The sequence below is a fragment of the Epinephelus moara genome, chromosome 10, assembly GCF_006386435.1.
Source record: "Epinephelus moara isolate mb chromosome 10, YSFRI_EMoa_1.0, whole genome shotgun sequence".
Taxonomy (NCBI): Eukaryota; Metazoa; Chordata; class Actinopteri; order Perciformes; family Serranidae; genus Epinephelus; species Epinephelus moara.
In genome coordinates, this window is record NC_065515.1 from 27068172 (window position 1) to 27087412 (window position 19241).

Consider the following 19241-nt stretch of genomic DNA (forward strand, 5'->3'; position numbering starts at 1 on the left):
AGCTAAGAGGCCAGCCAGAACAATGCCAAGGCAATGGCTTAATTCGCCAGGCCAGATTTACAGCCCCTCCTGCTCAGCACCTGCTCACATTGTTTCCCAGGATTTGGCTCCCAAAACTTTGAAGAACTGGTGATAAAAATTGGACTGCAGGCAATCCACCACATACGGACACCCCGCTTAGTTAAAGATTTCTTGTTATTATTGGGAAAATCTCCTGAACTCAAATGAAGAAATCAACTGAGGAAGATTTGACATCATGAAACCCTTCTTTAATGTCCAAAACATTATGAAGTGTGAGTGCTCAGCAGCAGAAGTTGACCTGCGAACATTTCTGCATATGTCTGTGGGACTTCAAATACCGTGAGTGTTTATGTTACATGCAAACTTGCTCGATTGCACAACGTTCTTTGCATCATCCATTACAATAATAACTAACTAGCTAGGGTGAAAACATTGCCTGCAAGTGTGTGTGTGTGTGTGTGTGTGTGTGTGTTGATTTGCAGAAGGCACATTCCTGAGCCAGCCTGGGAGAAAGTGAGAGGCTCCGCAGAGGAGAGAGGGACTGCAAAACAGAATTCCCAGAGAGGTTTGAGGAGGGGACGACTGGAGAGCAGAGGCCCCTTTTGTCACCCGGGCCTTGTTGGTGCCTCAGGGGCCATATGGACGCCTGCCTCTGTGCACCCTCACATCAGCCCATTCTTCACCCTCCTCCACCCCCTCTGCTCCGTGACAGGACCGTCCACGTGAATGAGTCATGGCCAGAGTGAAGTCGACCCCAGCTCACTCCTGTTCCATCTCCTGCCATCTTTTTCTCCTCTCTCACTCTCTGCTTCCCCCTCTCACCCAACATTCAACCGTTTGTTTTGCTGCTGTTCATCCGTTCTCTCAGTCCTCTCCCTTCTCTCTCTCTTTCCTTTTGGGGCATCTTAGACTCAGTGTGAAAACCTGGCAATAGGCAGCTGCCCTATATTATGCAGTGACCCCCCTCCCTCTGTCCCTCCAGCCTCTTGTCTGGCAGGATACCGGCTGTCAGTGGTGACTATAGGTTTGCTGGGCTGCTCTTGACCTGAGGTGGACCCGGCACTCTGAGGCGTCCTTATTTTATCCCCATGAAGGAGCGAAACTAATGGAGTCCAGAGAGCTAGAGAAGTACTCGTTGCAACACACTGCAAGAGAAACAGCATTGTCATAAATGTGATGAACAATATGACACAAGTAAAAGTTTCACTTTCCAAATATTTCCTTTGTGGTGACAGAGTGTTACTGAAATTAATGACAACACACTGTCTTAGCTGCAAAGCTACTTGTCGGTGTGAACAGTATTCCACTGTTCCTTTGTTCCTGTTGACAAAGCTTCAAGGCCACTCACTCACTCAGATGCAGCCCCCTGCAATCTCAAAACAGCTGAGTCTCACAAGTGATTGGACAGCAGCTAATCAGCACTATATGGCAATTGGCAGGTGATGCTACTGACTCTAAAACAAAGTAAAAATAATTAAATAGGAATCCTCTCATTACAACGTCTGGATTCACATTAGAATATTGCCAATATAGCATCCTAGCTCCAACCTACAGGTGATGTGTAACCACTGTTCAAATCATAAGGTTACTGCAGCATTACGTGATTCTTTTGTTTGGACATTTACAGGCAGCAGAACAAGTTGTACACCCAACATTAACATACAGTATCATCACCTTGAACATGTTAGCAACATTATCATTAAGTTGGAGTCATGATTGTAGCCACCTTGCCAAATGACTCGTTTCACTACTGGGATTTGATTCATTTGGTCTGACACAATCAAATTATCATTCATGTTTAGCAGAGGGATAAACTAGAAGTTAGCTGCTCGGCTGCCGTAAGTCTCTTGCGCACTGCGCATATGTGTCATTTCATGTGTGATGAGTGGAGTCTTGCAACACACACTGTTTGGGGGGAGAAGGGGGGTCGTCAGGTGTTGGCTGCAGTCGGCGAGACGTCACCGCTACGCACTTGAGGACGGGCAGCTGTCTTTTAGACCAACTCCTGAGAAGGTCCATCTTAGGTGCAACTTGGTGTGGCACAACGCATCTAAACTGACAATGGAAACAAAAATTGGCATGGCATTGACTTTNCCCCCCCCCCCCCAAAATTGCCTACTGACCAGCTCCTGAGGAAAATACCTCTCATAGCTCCTGAACTCTCAACAGTGTTCACCAGCTTGTGGCTAACTTTGTCTGTTTGCTGTTTAGTGCTGGATAGTGTTCAGTTGTGGAAGAGAGCTGTGAGACCAAACCAAAACAGTCAAGTTGTGGGCAGTTAAAACCAAAAGAATAAGCTGAAAGACTTTGTTCCTCACTACAATTGAGTCCCCTCACATTGCACACAGTCATTTTGCCAACTGCAGCTTTAAGAATATGGTCTAGTCATGTTTTTTTCTAAAATCTGAATAATTTACAGAACGTTGTACATACTATCAATTTCCTCGCCTTGCCCTCCAAATTTAGTCACTTCAACTATTTGATGATGGGAGACAGCTTTTTTATCGATGGTCTGAAGTCTGTGATTTTTAAATTCTCTCTTACTAAAACATTTATTTACCAACAGCACTCAAACGAGTCATACAAAATTGATTTTATACTAGAGGAGCTTTTAACAACAGATAAATATCATGAAATTAAAGAGCCGTAAAAAGACTTTCTGCCAAGGTCAGATTCTTGAGTTATTCCAGACAGTATCCTCAGGGAGCGGTGGTGAGGAGGGGGCAAATGGATGGCATTACCCAGTAACTAGATCTCAGATGGGTGGAAAAAAAAAAAACCCTGAAGCACCAACCCAAAAGCAGTTTGAATGTCGATGGCAGAATCAATTTCTGTTTATTGTTCTCACAGTTTAATAAAAATAATACATTAATACATTAGACGTTATGAAAAGTATTGTGAAAACAGCAACAAAATTACTAATATGGGAATATTAAACAAAAATGTCAAAAGATTGTGTTTTCTTCAAAATAACATTAGATGAGGCAATCAAATTAAAATGGAAATAAATAAAATGATAAAACCTGTTTTACATCAAATACAAAATGTGCAGATGTGTGTGTGATATCAGGTATCTTGTGTGTTGGCAGTAGCTTGCCACAGGCCCATGCCCTTCAGGATGCTTTCCTCTAGCATCTGGCAATCATTGTACTTCTTCATGTTCACCTTATCAATCTCCTCCAGAGATCTGATTGGCTTGTCAGCTTCCTGGAGACAAACATCAAAGAGGAGTTAGTCATCAACATGTAGCAAACTACAGGGAACTTTAAAACTTCTCCTTATCAAAAATCTATTTTCTCTCTCTGTAATCAATTTTAAATTTCATTTCTAATCACTACCAGGTGTCTTGTCCTTGATGAGAAGGTCTGGAAGTGAACATAACAGCATATATGTGAGACTGTGGCTGATTGTGGGAGCAACAAAAAGAACATCCACAAATACAAACAGACACGAGACAAAATAAAACTTCATCTGCTTCCATACCTGCCATCCAGATTCACATTTAGCCACCGAAAGATTTAGCTTCTATACTTAGCGGACTGCCAGCCACTGGCTGTCAATAACTACACTCTCCCCTATGCCCCGGATCAAATAACGATCTGACTGAATTAAACATGAGGGGACAGAGAGGGAAAGAGAAGAAGAGAGACTACAACAGAGGAGACAGATAAAGAGAGAGGGAAGGCCTACTCCTGCTTTTCCAGGGTCAAGTCGGTGTACACACTTTTAACTGGGCCAAAAAAAACAAAAACTAAAAAATCATTTGTAGGTCTCACTGTATAGTCAGAGGACTTTGCAAAAACCAGTGTCTGTCAGTGTGGTTAGTCTAGCTGAGGACACAAGGTCTCATTCCAGGCCACTTTGACAGTAAATACTGATGGTAGAGCACAGGATCTGTGCATTCTTTTTACAGTCAGACTCCACAGCTCACCATCCACTTCTTGGGTTCTCCAGCTTCCTTCTTCTGTTTTGCCGACAGTTCCTCCTTCTCCAAAAAGTGCTTCAATCTGTCCTCCTCCAGCTCAAAGTATTTCTTCATATTCAGAGTCTGCAAACAGGCAAGAGAGAAAGGTACTTGTCAGCAGGCAGCCATTAAATCAACTCTTGACTGATAACACAGTAACCCATAATGATAGTTTCTCTCACAACACTTTAAGTCTGGTGATCATTAAACCAGAACGTGCATTACTAGAATCCCTTATAAACTTAATATCAATTCAGTGAAGCAGCAGTGTCCACATGCTGCAGCACTGCATTAGTTACTTCTGTTTTTCAACCTTGACCAAGGGTACATTATTTCTTTTTTGCAAAACAATGAGTAATCAACAGTCTTTAAAGTGAGAACAGAGGAGACAGTTGGACTGTCTTACCTCGCTCCTGGAGGGAATGTAAAGTGACTTCAGGATTTCCAAAACACGAACCATTCCAAGGTCATCAGTCACAGCCAGGAAGTGCTGCTTGGCTGTATGTGCAAAAAAAAAATCCAGTAAATGAGCTTTATTGCTCATATAATCTTACAAGAAGAACCTTATCACCAAGGCTGTGAAAATATAAATAAAACAAAAGGAGAGAAGCAGGCACAGTCTATATGTGAACATATGCAGCAGAAAGAGTTTCCAGGTGAGCAGCAGAGAGTATGTTTTATGGCCACTGTTTATTTAATTTAATTTTTCATTGCATTCATGCTTTAAAATGTTTTACTCCCTATTTAATTGTGTCTTTTATTTACTATGTTGTTATTCTTTGTGTCTATTGTATCTGTTTTATTGGCTCAATTACTACATCTTCATCATTTTTATCTCAATTTGGTTTACTTTTTTCATTTTCTCTGTTATTACCAGCTTGTCAGTAACCTGCAAAGCACGTGAAAGTGGCTATTCAAATGAAGTTTGATTGATATATAGTGTGCCAACAAGTGAATACCTTCTTAATGGAGCCACACGTGTGTTGTGCATCAGATAGGTGGAGAACTTACGGGAGGCAGTCCAGGGTTTGATACAGGTAATCTTGGCATTTGTGATGTGCGTGATGACCTGCAAAGGTTCACTGGTCTTTTCCAGCAGGTTCCACACCTCAATGCTGCCATCCTCTCTCCCAATGAAGAAAACAGCAGGCCGGGACAAGGACCAGCATCCCACAGTGCACTCCTGCTCACACCTTGGTGACAGCACGATGGGGCCATCCTGGATGTCGAAGTTTACAAGAAGTCAAACAGAGTCAGTAGCTTGTTACAAGGTAAATATGTATTTTCATTTTGGTGTGTACATCATAATGGATTATAGGACTGATTATGTTAAAAGTCTGGGATTTTGTGTTTATTCTTTTTTTTCCCAACTTACTCTTACTAACAACATGGGTATAATTTTAACTGGTTGCAATGATTTCTGCCATTGTAATTAAATCCACAGGTATTCTTACCATGAATCCTTCCTTCCAGATGGCAAAGTCCCAGCTTCCCGTTGTCAAAATAATATCTTTGAAGAAGGGTGACCTCTGTACCGTATTCACCTGCCAGTGATGAATGCTAAAGCAGTGGAGGGGCTTGGCACCTGAGAGACAGAGGAGACAGGAAGAGAAGGTGTGCTGTTATATCCGACAGTAATTTGCTTCCACAGAAGGGCAATACAAGGAGCAATTAACCCTCTGTGTCCTCCATGTAAATTATGACTTATTTATAACAGTGGTTACATTCAGCACAGCTGCCAAACCAAAGAGTTGACTTACCGTGACAGCGGTTATTAAAATAAATTCCAATAATTTGTTTTTAATGATCAAATTTATTACTCTCAATGGCTTCTTACTATTTTTATTGGGGATAACAATCTGCTTTGAAGAATATCCAGCAGTTAATGAGCTTATGTTTCCTTAAACCATAGACTGTATAAAAGAAGTGGATTTGGCCTATGGGTCTGAAAAGTGAAGCCAATGTGGAAGTGCCTTAAACATGCATTCTTTCTAATGGCAAGCAGAGGGCGACTCCACTGATTACAAAAGAAGTGCGAAAATGACCCTACTCACTTGATTTATTACCTCAGAAAACATTTTCCTGATGAGTTCATGGGCCCAGTCGCTAGTTTCAAGTCTTTTTTAATACAGCATGTTGTGTATTTTTTAAATTATGGTCACATTTAAAGTTAAATAGACAATAAAGGAGGGTATGCTTAAGGGCGTGACTATCTTACAATTGACAAGTCGCTACCGTGGCAACCTGTTAATGAGGATAAAGGCATAGCAATGGGTATCCTCCTCAGCTCGAACCATTCATCTAAAGATGGTCACTTCCAGTTAAAAAAACAAAACAAGATGCCATCAGCCAAAATGCTAAACTCGAGGCTTCAAAATGATAGTCCATAAACCAATGGGTTACACCACAGTGGCTACATCCACTTCTTTTAAAACAGTCAATGCTTTAAACCCACTTTGATAACGCAAATCTGAATACTCACTATGCAGCCGTCCAGAGTCGTCCTTCACCATTTTCCAGTCAGTGTAAACAATCTTCCCATCCTGGCAGTAAAAACATGCACATCATGAAACATGTTAAAAGGGAACACAGAATAAACCTGCACGCATTTTACATACATTTTATTTTCAGCTCTGTTATTAAGTTGATTCAACAGGTCGGTGTTGAAGTAAAATACTGCTCATTGTTCTTGATTTTATTTGTTGGGATGTTTACCTGTGTTCCAATACAGAGTTTGGTATTGACGTCTTCCAGAGCTGTGAGTGTTTTAGCCGAAGGCACTCTGAGCCGGCTGTAGTCTGGGATGACCTCTGAGCTATCATTTTCATTAACCTCGTCTGTCAGGGGAAACAGCGAGGGAGAGTGTCGAAAGTAAGGTTAAAAGTTCAACGTATACTTTTTTTTTTTTCATTCATGGACCTTTTTCTGCCAGTCAAGAGGTACCCTGGTCCTTCTTACAGACAGTACACTGTAGGAAACTCTTCAGAATACAAGTGCCTACGGCATTTAAACAAAATCACAGAAAACTATTATTATTTTTTTAATTTTTTTTGCATTAGTTAAATGGATCATACCTGGCTAACATGCAGCTATTTTGGGTCTTTTTTTGCAAAGTTAAATTCCAAAGCCAAACAAAAACACAAGAGGGAAGAACAATAGGCAAAATTATAAAAACACCACTGACTTAGAAGGAAAGAAAGACAAGAAACATTAAAAACATCTACAATTTAAGAGTGATTGAACAGTGGCATTGGTGCAGTCTGCTCTGTAACCTGACCATGAACAAGACGACAGAGGGACAAAAGAGACGAAGGTGGGGAGGGGTACAGCTGAAGTGAATGGGTTGGTAAGAGTCGATATGAGGGGAGTGGGAAAGAAAGGAGGTGGAGGTGAGAGTAAGGGTTGCGGCAAGAAGGGGGACAGTAAGGGAGAAGGGTGGGAGGGCTGAGATAGGCAGGGGTGGTAGTAATGGAGGAGGCCTTCTCCATCACAAAAGCCTGACTGTCTGTCAGGGACAGTACAGGACTATCCGTTCACACCCCCTTATCAGCAGACCGCTCCCAATCAAGTCTCAGCCTTACCCTGTTGGATTAGCCCTTGAAGGTCAGATCAGATTACCCAATCACACATCTTCTAAATCCACTTTCCCCCGGTTAAGATGTGTGTAAAGATACGAGACAGACGATACAGCACAGCAACAGATGTAGACATTGTTTCACTTTCACCACACTGCACTGCTGCTTAACTGTTGCTTAATCCCCATGAGGGGTTTGCTTGCGAAAACTTGGTGTGGAAAAACCATGGTGGTACTGTTGCAGGGCAGGGTGGAGCTTTCCTACAGTGGCCACTACTGTAAGTGCAAGCGACTCCAGCATCAAAGAGGGCAAAAGGCACAGAACAAAGTGCTGAATATGGAGCTCAGAGGCAGATGATGTAGACTCAATCAATGTGAGTCAAACATCTTCAGTAGCAAAGTATTAATCACTCAGGGATTCATTAAAACTTTAATAACAGACCGCCTGAGGGCTGCAGCAGATTTATTGCCTCAGTTAGTGAACATATTAATTCTATAACCGCCAGCCACCAAAGCTGTGTTTATGGAAGCAGACCTTCAGCCAGACAAAGACAGGTCTCTTCTTGACCAGCCAGGACACACACGATCATCTTCTGGCCCTAAAGGAGCCTGAGCAGCATATTGCAAAGAGCTGACAGTCAGCTAGGCTAATGCTCTGCAACTATGAGGGCCTTGTTTTGGAAGTATCACTTAATAAAGTGCTATGAAACCGGAGAGAAGAGGGAGACAGACGGAGAACAAGAGAACCTGAGGGTTGAATGAACCCTGCCCCACTGATCACTGTGGTCAACCATCCAAAGCAGAATGAAAGAATCCAAGATCTCCCCCAAAAAAATCACACACAAGTGCACACACTTTTAAGAACTATCAAACATGGGGTATTTATGTTTGTTATTTCACAGTTTGGTGTCCTCAATTGTTTTTAACACATAAAGACCCTGTTTACAATGGTTTTAAAATGCATTTTGGTGATCCGAACACAAGTGGACAGCTGAGACACATCGCTGTTCACACTTGGGTCTATCATAGCGTTCCAGCTGACCACTTGCGTTCAGATTTTGTGACTGCCTACATCACTTCTGCTAGTAGGTCAAAAGGCCACGTTATTATATCCACACTTTGGCCAGTAGGTACAGTTGGAGATATTGCTCTCAGCAGATTCCAACACGTCTCCATCCATAGGGCATAACGATAGACAGTTACGCAATACTTCATCCAACTTGTTGAAAAAAGGGCAAGTTACAGAGCAGTTACTGTCGCCAAAACAACCACCATATCCTGCATAGATGACATAGTTTCCTGTTATGTCGTTGTCAAGAAAGCATCATTAGCTTTAACACCACAAAAAACACAGTATGTGGTCAAATGTGTCAGAGACCACCCTGACAAGTGGGTTGAGTGATCGAATCATAATGCATCTTTGTGGTCTTTTAAACTCATGTTTAGTACTGACCACTTGATCTGGTCGCCCACGAGGCATTTTGAAACTAAGGGTGGACAGGGTCAAAGATACAGAATCTACAGATTTTGTGAATTGTTTACCTTCACAATAAGCTTTCTTCTCACCTGTTATGTTTTAAAGAGTAAAATGAAAAATCGGACAACTCGCGCAAAGTATGCAAAACCAGGTGCAGACGCCCTGTGTGCCATCTTGAGGCAAGCAAAGTAATAGCTTCTTCTTTTGACACCTGTGCCACTGACAAAGAGTTTTATAACTGCAGCTTTTTATATATTTTATCACTGCTCTAAGGGCCGGATCTACTAAAGGTTTGCGTGTATAAAAACGTGTGCAAACTCATTGCACACGCAAAAAAATGTACAAACTGATTTACTAACAGTGCACAGTGTATTTGTGCATTTTGATATTTGTGTTTAACACTTTGAACTTTTGAAGTGCTTTATCACATTCTTTATCCAGGTTTGTGTAAAATGACCAAACAATCTGTTGCTTTCTAACAGTGATTGAGTGTGTGTGACAGTTATAACCCACTTTCGTGAGGTGCTTTGCATCCAGCTATAACCCCAGACAGTATTTACAGTACACATTATTGTAGCGAGGTAATGCTAATTTGTGTGAATGATTTATAAGAAAAGGGAGAGGCAATGTAACAGACAGCAACAAATAGACAAAGCCAGCCTGAAGGGCTTACCTTTCCTTACCTGTGGTTCTGCCTGTGTTATTACCATTACCGGTGTAGTGTTCCAGGCTGAACTTCCGAGGAGCGTATTCTCCACTGCTATCGATCATTGGAAGGGAAACCTGACACACGACAGAGAAGAAGACAACTTTTGACATCTGAAGAACTGACAAAGCCTTATTTTAATCAAATTCAAGGACTATGTTCAAGAAACTACACACTAAAAAGCATAAATGAGCTTAAATGAGTTTAAATACATAGAAATATATACATAATTACACAGACACAATGCTATATTCACATTGTGGTTTAACTTGTGAGCACTTTGGGAAATTAGTCAAACTCAAAGCCTGTTCTCCTAAATCCTCCTAAATGGTTATATATGATTCAGGTGTGTTCATACAGTTACATGAATCCATTTTGTTAGAAGTTTAACCATCAAATTTAAATTTGTCATGACAATAGAAAGCAACATTTATTAATATTATTACTATTTTTTACAGAGTTCTATTTGCAGGTGAAATAATTTCCTGCCAGTATTGGTGGACTCAATGTCGTCTACTGAACACAACAGCCATTTGATTTACTGTACACTATCACAATGTGTATACAGCCTCATTTTTAGATTTGCAGAAGAAACTGCATAAGTACCCTGAACAGAGGTTTCCATGTCTGGTCCAGGTGTTTGAAAGTGTCAGGGACAATGTTAGGTTTCTTCTGATCCACACTCTGTTTCCTCTCTGATGCTGACTGGCTCAACAGTCTTGACATTCGCACATCCCAAAACATTATGTCGCTTTAGAGGGAGACACATGAAAAGTAAACATCAACCTGAAAAATGAACAAAAACTAAACATGCACTCGGTGAATATTGGCTGATTGATTTAACATTTAAATCAAACATATCTCTGTATAAGACCTACCAGTCACGGGAGCATGTGACAATCTGGACAGAAATGTTATGCTTGTTCTCCACTGGTACGCCCATCCTCGTCACCTAATCAGAGAGAGAGAGAGTCACAAAATCAACAAATGTCTGTCAGGCTCAGTTTTAAAGCCGATAGTAGTGGAAAAGGTTCCTGAAGATATATGGGAGGCTAATGTGCCCTCGGGGGCACTTTGATGATTGCCTTATTTTACTTATCCAGATGAGTGCCAGCGCCTGTCAAGATTTATGACAGTCAGCTATACAGACATGAGGGATAGGCACCAATAAGAAACCAAAATTATATTGTATTAATTGTTTCATGAAGAAGATTTTAGAAACACTGAGCAACTTACTTAAGTTCTGTGATAATGTAGTGCATCTGTATAAGACCTTAGTTCATTGATACTGTATTTTATGGCTGCCACCATTACATTTCACAGTTATCACTTGCGCTGGGTTACAGACCAAACACCAAAGTGTCACTGCAGCATATATATCATTTCATATAATATCATTTAAGGTCAGCACATTTTTAGAAGTACAAAAATATCTTGAGGCAATAATAAATATTCAATATTTTGTAGCAGTGGAGGTGTAAAGTAAAGTTTGTTCTCTGAAACAATGTAATCCTTCCATACCTTCCTGTTAAATGTTGTAGTTTATATTATTGTATCTTTAATATGATGCATTACAACCCCTTATAACCTTTTTTCTGCCCTGACTACTTCCCTATGCCCTCTGCTGCCTTACCTCCTGTTAGACTTGTTTACTCTCAAGTGGCTTTTAACCTTAGTCACACTAACTCGGTCAATGTTCCAAAACTAGATATAAGAATCATTAGAACAATAAGAGACCTGGCCCTATAAGAGTTTATTGTTTTATTATCAATTTCAGACTTAGCTGTGAAAGATTAAAATTCACTTTAGTTGCCTTTGGTATGTTGGAAACTATGCCAGTGTTTATTTTAGATATGATAAAAGAAGCTTGAGATCACGAAAACATTAAGAATGTTTTGCTGTGCAGTCACGCAATGCACCTTTTATAATGCAAGATAGCCCACATGAAGAAGTGATTAACCTTGCGGCGGGATCCGGGATCTACCCAATGCATGTGATCAGCCTATTAATGTCAGATCTGCAGTTGTTGCACCTTCAAACCCCTCTGCCCTTCAGTCCTGTGTACCTCAAATGTTGGTGGCAGCCACTGCACATCAGTAATTGGTGCTTTGTTGCTGCTCTGTACTGCAGACACGGCACAGTAACGCACGACAGGAGTCTTATTCTCTTTGTTTCCATCGAGCTCCTGGTGGGAGGTCAGACACAAAAGGCACAGCATGTACAGTGAGCTCTGACAATTTCTGAAATAATACAAAGACTTAACATGGTGGTGAAGAGCCATCCTAAAATGGTCCGCATAACAACTTATGTATACTGCAACTCAAAATTCCAAAGATTGTGCCTTAATCTTAAGACAAGCACAGAATCTGCAACAAAGGATTATTTTCAGTAACACTGTGCACCTGCATTTGGCTTTGCTGCAGAACAGAGATCTATACAGGAGGATTTTAATTCTTCGTTTATCTGATAAGCTAGCAACAGGTGGTGGCGTAGCGCAGCTTTCACAGCACTCAACATCGAAATAAAGCCTTTTAGCAGATACAACAGCCATTGTTGACACTGCAAACACAAGGGAGGGCAGTGATCTGATTTGCTTGTTATCTGCTATGGGGACAAACTACGGTGGAGGATGGAGGGCTTGTGTAACAGCTGGAGTATGCGAGCTGATGCTGTTGACTCTGGGGAATGAAGAGCAAACAAGGACAAAGAGAATAGACGGAGGTACGGAGGGTGGGGGGAAGCAAAAGAGAAGGAAGGAGTGAGGATGGGGATGGAGGCAGCTGTTCCACTGTAGAGGCAATAAAAGCACACAAAGCAAATGGGGACTGGATGATGGGAGCATATATGTCTATTGAAATACAGCAGCCAAGGGAAGATGTCAGTGGAGGTCAAGCTTTAAAGGACAGAACTGGTTTAATATTTGTTGTCTGGATGTCTCGACAGGCTGTGGGGAAGTTAATGTACTTGCCATGTTGTGGGTTTAAATATGAGCCCTGGTTTTTATCACGCATCATTAACTCTCTTGTCCCCCATCTTTTCTTTATTTCTCTACATAATACATCTAAACAGAGTGGATATGCTATGAAAATATTACTGCACTATGATGTTAAGCTGAGAGAGAATCCCTTTTTGATGTTTCAGTCTTCCATCCGTTTTTTTATTCAGTTAGATCACTTAAATCTGACTGGGCTGTTTGTATGGCGCCTAATAGGCTGTTTTCGTTTAGCAGTAGGGTCTTGTAATGATATAAACTTGCACTGAGATGTACTCCTGGCATTAGTACATTTGTGGAACTAGTTTTGACAGCTGTGGCTGGCTTGAAAAGGACCATCAGGCCACTGCATTCCCATCTAATGAAAGAGTGAGCATGAGAGGAGAACTCAGGAGTCAACGTATCATCATCTCACTCTGTCATACAGCACAGCCTGTCTTTACGGCAAATATGCTACATGCTTTGATAAACTGAGGACCCATACTTGAATAAACCGAGCTGACATCATCACGGGCCAAAGGCTAGCGGTAACTGATACCACATGTAATACACCAGCACAGACACAGAACACCGGGTATTACTGTATCAACATTATGCACATTAGAGAAAGGATATGGGTACTTACGAACATGTCAGTGTTGACAGAAACCTTTTTAGCAGGCTGTGTTCCCTGTAAGTGTGAGACGTGAGCTGAAATGTCCCACAACACAACCTGAGACAACAGGTACACAAACTCAGTTACTGACCAACATCTGAGCCGGGTGCAAAATACACATCTGAGTGTAAAAAAAACCCCTCTTGAATAAACATGATCAAATGTCTACTAAAAGAGAGTGGGAACAGAAACAGTTCATTGGAACTGTACAGAATATGATTACAGAAGGTCTACTTAAGATTTTGTCCTTAAAATGAAATTAGGGGCATGGGGAAGTAGTAAATTACAATAACTACTATAAGGCAGAAAAGGCAGCAGAGGCAGCAAACTGAAGGTGCAGAGCAGAGTCAAAGTCAGCACCTGGCCATTCACGCAGCCGCCAACGATAATATTAGGATCAGAGGGGCAGAACTCAAAGGCAAAAATGTCACCTGGGCACTCGAGCAGCAGCTGCAAACAACACAGAAACACATATACACAGGACAGAAATATTATATTTCAAAGGTGACATTCCCATGTATTGGTGCTTGCCATCCCACAAATTTATTTATTCTACTCCCTCCATACAAAGTTTAGGTTACGGTTGATTCCATTTCATCAGGCATAAGGGGAAAAAGACCCAAGAGGATGATATTACAGAGAGGTCATTTTTCAGCATCATGTTTAAATTTGAGTTTAAAAATAGCTGCAACACTGAACTACAGAACTTTACTCACCACACTAAATAAATATATTTATTTCAGTCATATAATGTCTCTGGTTTCCTCCACACATCACGTTCTGCTCCTTTGATCACTGCTCTGGTAGACAGTGAAACCAAAGCATGACGCATGCACCAGTAATAGCATACGTCATGCAGAACTCATATTACTTTTGAGTGATTTAGCAGCTCGCGTTTATTGATTGAGTGCCTGGGTCAAATCAATACAGCTTCTCAAATTCTGCTAAAGCAAATAATGGTCTTGAATGACAGTGAAAAGCAAATCCTTCCAGCCATTTGTTATCAGAGTGTCTTAGATAGATACAAAGAGAGAAATATACTCTTTTAAATCTTTTTTTCCAGCCTGTGTACTCTCCACATTTACTCAGAGGGTCTCTTTCATACACTTTCCATACCTGGGGATTGGAAGGGTCGGAGAAGCTATAGAAGAGAATGAGAGAGTTTTGGACAGCAGACGTACTGGACTCGTTCAGCAGCTTCTCCTCTTTTTTTGTCAAAGCCACAGCTATTAGACCTACCACAACAAAAAAAAACACACCATACAATGTATCAACCACACAGCAGCAGGAAAATACATATAAATATGTTTAAAAATTCTTTTAAATGATTTAAATTCAGAAATTGGGGCTCTGCTCTCACCTCTTCTTTGAATAACATTTATTTGCACTGATCACATTTTGACACTGATGTTATTATTCCTGATCTTGGTCGCCTACTCTATCGGTGCTATGGGTGATGACAGTGAAAGGAGCTGAGAAGACCACTGGGTGAAGACTTTAAAATCTGATTGTCAGTGATAATTCGATTACAGGGAGAATGACTGTCATTTATTTTTGTTATATTTATTGTCGTCATCATCAGTCAACACAATCCTTGTCAACACTTGACAACCAAATGCTATTTGGTGCTAAATGCTAGACATTTAAACCATAATCTGCACTCATCTGAATCCAAATTATGTATTTTTTCAACTTTAAACTTAAGGAAAATTATGGATATGGATGATAACATTTTTTGGTCAATATTTTTGTGTCTTCTTGACAAATCTTCTCCCTCACTGAGATTTTGCACTTTACCGTAGATAGCAGGGTGCCAACTGACGCTGCTGATTTTCTTGTCCTTAGTGTACTTCTGGTCTGTGAAGGCCTGATAAAGCATACAATTTTCAGAAACCTTCCCGGACCAGTCACCGTCTTCCGCTGCTGTCCCTAGAGCCTTCCACTCATCAAAGAATACATTCATGATTTCTTCCTGCTGAAGGGCTCGCAGAACCCTGCAAAAAAAAGTAGGCAAAACTTGTGCATGATTTTTCAATTTCTTCCATCAAATATCTTCATAGTCATAGTACAACATTTCCCTCCAACTGTTATCTCTTACCTGGGCACAAAGGAAGGTCTAAGATCACAGTGTATCACTGAAACTTTTGTTTAAAAGACAAAGTCTGAGCTAAGAAGGCAACTATAACAACACAAAATATAACACACCGTGAAAATGAAGGTGTCCCCAAAGTATTCCTTCTGAAAATTCTAATGCTCCTGCAGTGGTAATAATGGATGGGTTTGAGTACCCTGAGGCTCAGACAGTAATATATGAGTCTGGGTTGACTACCCATATGCCTTTACAATATATACTTCCCTAGACAGCATACAGAAGACCCCATGAATTTCTAGAATATTTTGTTTTACCTGGGGGTCACTAAGTTGCAAAAATTCTTCAGACTCTCAGACTGGAGGGTGTTCTCTTTTTCTTCATCACTTAACTCTCTTGGCATGTACTGGGTACAGATATTCCTCTGAAACTTCCTGTAAGGTGGACAGAGAATAATTACACAATAAATTTGTGGAGATGGAGTTCCCATTAAGGTAATAAAGAAAGAAAAAATGGTATATAATGAATGCTAATTCATTAATATGTTGGCTATATATTAATATGCACCACCTAAGTGTAAGACATATAGGCATGCATTGCAGGAAAATACTTGTCTCATTAAAAGATGTAATATAGCATACAGTGTTAAAATCTTATTTTCCTAATGCAGTGAGGTGTTGGCAGAGCCTGTAAGTGCTTCCCCCCTGTGTAGAAAAAATCAATTTCATGTGTAATGATTTGCTGGCATACCACTGTGTCTGAGCACTGCTGCTCTGCAGTCTGGGAACAGCCTGCATCCCGCAGTCCCTCTGCATCTGTTTGATGCTGAATCTGCTGTCTTGGTAGGAAGCACACTCTAGGTAGCCATCCTTAGCATCTGCAGTGTTGCGGTCGGAAAAACATACTGGTGCCCCAAACTTTCTCCGCACTCTGGAGAACTTGTACCACAGCTGATAACATACAGGAGACAGAATAGAGAAGTGTAATGACAGGGTGCATGATAAAAAAAAAATCTGTTTTAACATGCATACTTCATGCATTCTTTGAATATATTGCAGTACCTTTTCTCTGGACTCTTTGAAAGATTCTTCATCTATTTCTCGCTCACTTCCAAGAGATATCCATTGCTTTGGTTCAGGACTTTTAATGGATTCATTCTCAAACACTTCTGGTGTCTCAAGCTCTGGGGGCTGCAGATCACATGGAGGATTAAAAAAATATGCAATATAATAAACAGGAAAAACATCAAGTGGAGGATGAATTAGTATGATTGTTTTTGACAGTTAAATGTGAAATCTTCCCAGGCAGTCACACTTGTCTGAAAATGTTTGAGCTAGAGCAAGATAGTAGATAGAGCGAAGTAGTTTTGGGAGGTTTTTTTTATTCTTATCAGCCATTGAAAATATGCCAGCTGGCAAAGCAAGCTGGGCCTCTGATACCAGCCATTAGTGTTAAGTGATAAAATAGTGTACATGCCTCCAATATAAAAGGAAAGTAAATAACAGGGAACATTCCTGCCTAGAATAAAAACACTGGTGCTAATATTCATGCTAAATAACTAAGACATTTATTCTCATAACTAGTCATACTGACATATTTTAGTTGTCAATGTGACCGTGTACTTTAAAAACACCAAGCAGTGGACAGTGTAAAAGTAAAAGTAAAAACAAAAGAAAAAAGGGACTATTATTACAAAAACTGAAACTACTGTTTGCTTACGCTGAGGATTCTGTCCTTAGCTTCTGGTGTCAAGACCAGGTAGAAGCACTGGTCATAGGTGAAGTCCCTGTCAAAGACCAGCAAGATCTCATCTTCTGGGTAGTCCTGTAAGATGAAATCATTCAGAATTCATAACATTGATCTATTTTAATGAAAGGTTTCTTAAGAAATAATTAAGGTTGTGTATTATATAATTATAAATATATAAATAGTTATAACTGTGTATGAATTAATTCTGAAAACCACAAGGAAACTGTACAGCAGTAATTTGGTCGACACAGAGCGAGATGTGAATTTCAGACATGGAGACTGATGTTGTGGAGGTTAAAAACACAAAAAAAGACAGAGAACCACACACACATCATCAGAGCCAAGGTCAGGCCTTGGCTGGGTCCTAAACGAGGAAGTTGACATTACTTAGGACTTAGAATAGATGCGTCTGTATGGGTCTCTTAAGGCGCTCTCTCGTCTCATTAGAGTAATGTGTTGTGGTAAAAGGGGCATGAATGCTTAAAGTACGAGTGGTTGTTACCGTGCATTTAATCTTGATCAGAGACAGAGGGGAAATGAGGTTAAACTGGTTACTCTGTCTGTTCCCACAGCCCTTAACTTGGGGTCTGTGTATCATCACAGTGTCTTGGGGGTATTGTCTGAGTGATCTGTATGACAATAGATCAGCCTCACCAGCACAATCTGCTTCACAGGGCTGAAATCGGACACTGCGGCTCTTGTCTTAATGTCCTGTATGATGTCGACTTTTTTCAGCAGCTTGTAAGGGCTCTCCCCTGTGACGTCCTCATCGGCACAGCAACCAAAGAGCTCCTGGGTGACTGATGTCAGGACCAGGGGGAAGATATCGTCAGGATGACCTTGGTGAGAGAGTTCACAATCAATATAGACAAGGGATAGATAAAAGACTGTGGAAATTATGTATTAAAATGATCTGCCCTAAACATCCCAACTTTGTGGGCACTCAGTCAGAACATCAGATGGGGGATTTTGGGATTGGGATTCTATTCATGTTTGACTAAAGCAGTCAATAATAGTGTCATCTGTTTGACAGTTGAGTCACTTTTCAAGACGCCTTTTCTAAATATAATTACACAAGTTAAATATGGGCAAGACAATGCTCGCCTAAAAACAGATTGTAGTGGAATAATCTGAAAACAAAAAGCCCCATATTAGCATAACTTAAACAAACAACCAATTAAGGAAACTCTAGTGAATTTACCCAGAAACACAGTGTGTATTTATATTCCCTCCCTCCACTCCTGCCGACTATATACAGTATAGGGCTGTAATGATCGAAAGAAAATTAATTGCCAACTATTTTGATAACTATTTTCTCATTTCAGTCATTTTTTGGCAAAAAAAGTCAAACATTTGCTGGTTCCAGTTTCTTAAATGTGAGAGTTTGCTGCTTTTCTTTGTCATTTATGTTAACAAATGAAGAGAGAAGCTATAGAAGAGGTTTTGGAGTGTTGGTTGGACAAAACAAGCAAATTGAAGATGTCACTTTGGGCTCTATGAAATTGTGATGAGCATTTTTCACATTTTTTGACATTTTATAGACGACAACTTGATTAACTGTGAGAGTAATCAACAGATTAATCCATAATGAAAATAAACCATTAGCTGCAGCCCTAATATAATACACTGAACAAAAATATAAACGCAACACTTTTGTTTTTGCTCCCATTTTTCATGAGCTGAACTCAAAGATCTAAAACTTTTTCTACATACACAAAAGACCATTTCCTTCAAATATTGTTCACAAATCTGTCTAAATCTGTGTTAGTGAGCACTTCTCCTTTGCCGAGATAATCGATCCCACCTCACAGGTGTGGCATATCAAGATGCTGATTAGACAGCATGAATATTGCACAGGTGTGCCTTAGGCTGGCCACAATAAAATGCCACTCTGAAATGTGCAGTTTTGCTTTATTGGGGGGGTCTGGGGGGGTCAGAAAACCAGTCAGTATCTGGTGTGACCACCATTTGCCTCACGCAGTGCAACACATCTCCTTCGCGTAGAGTTGATCAG

The 19241-nt window shown here is 40.5% G+C and overlaps 1 protein-coding gene across 2 annotated transcripts in view; it reads right to left on the reverse strand.

Annotated features, from left to right (window-relative positions):
• Window positions 1-2837: 2837 nt before the first annotated feature.
• dnai3 (dynein axonemal intermediate chain 3) overlaps window positions 2838-19241 on the reverse strand; it is a 22162-nt gene continuing 5758 nt past the window's right edge. The window contains exons 4-23 of one of the 2 annotated variants that reach the window (XM_050054956.1): window positions 17882-18066; window positions 17198-17302; window positions 16540-16668; window positions 16229-16428; window positions 15796-15912; window positions 15187-15383; window positions 14506-14624; window positions 13750-13839; window positions 13360-13446; window positions 11808-11927; window positions 10621-10694; window positions 10349-10493; window positions 9720-9819; window positions 6701-6822; window positions 6468-6528; window positions 5440-5570; window positions 4997-5204; window positions 4392-4483; window positions 3953-4069; window positions 2838-3228 (exon numbers count right to left, since the gene is read on the reverse strand). In XM_050054956.1, the coding sequence (XP_049910913.1) occupies window positions 3088-3228; window positions 3953-4069; window positions 4392-4483; window positions 4997-5204; window positions 5440-5570; window positions 6468-6528; window positions 6701-6822; window positions 9720-9819; window positions 10349-10493; window positions 10621-10694; window positions 11808-11927; window positions 13360-13446; window positions 13750-13839; window positions 14506-14624; window positions 15187-15383; window positions 15796-15912; window positions 16229-16428; window positions 16540-16668; window positions 17198-17302; window positions 17882-18066 (2540 nt within the window). In that variant the 3' untranslated portion in view covers window positions 2838-3087. The remainder of the gene's footprint in view (window positions 3229-3952; window positions 4070-4391; window positions 4484-4996; window positions 5205-5439; window positions 5571-6467; window positions 6529-6700; window positions 6823-9719; window positions 9820-10348; window positions 10494-10620; window positions 10695-11807; window positions 11928-13359; window positions 13447-13749; window positions 13840-14505; window positions 14625-15186; window positions 15384-15795; window positions 15913-16228; window positions 16429-16539; window positions 16669-17197; window positions 17303-17881; window positions 18067-19241) is intronic. The other variant, XM_050054957.1, reaches the window with a different exon arrangement.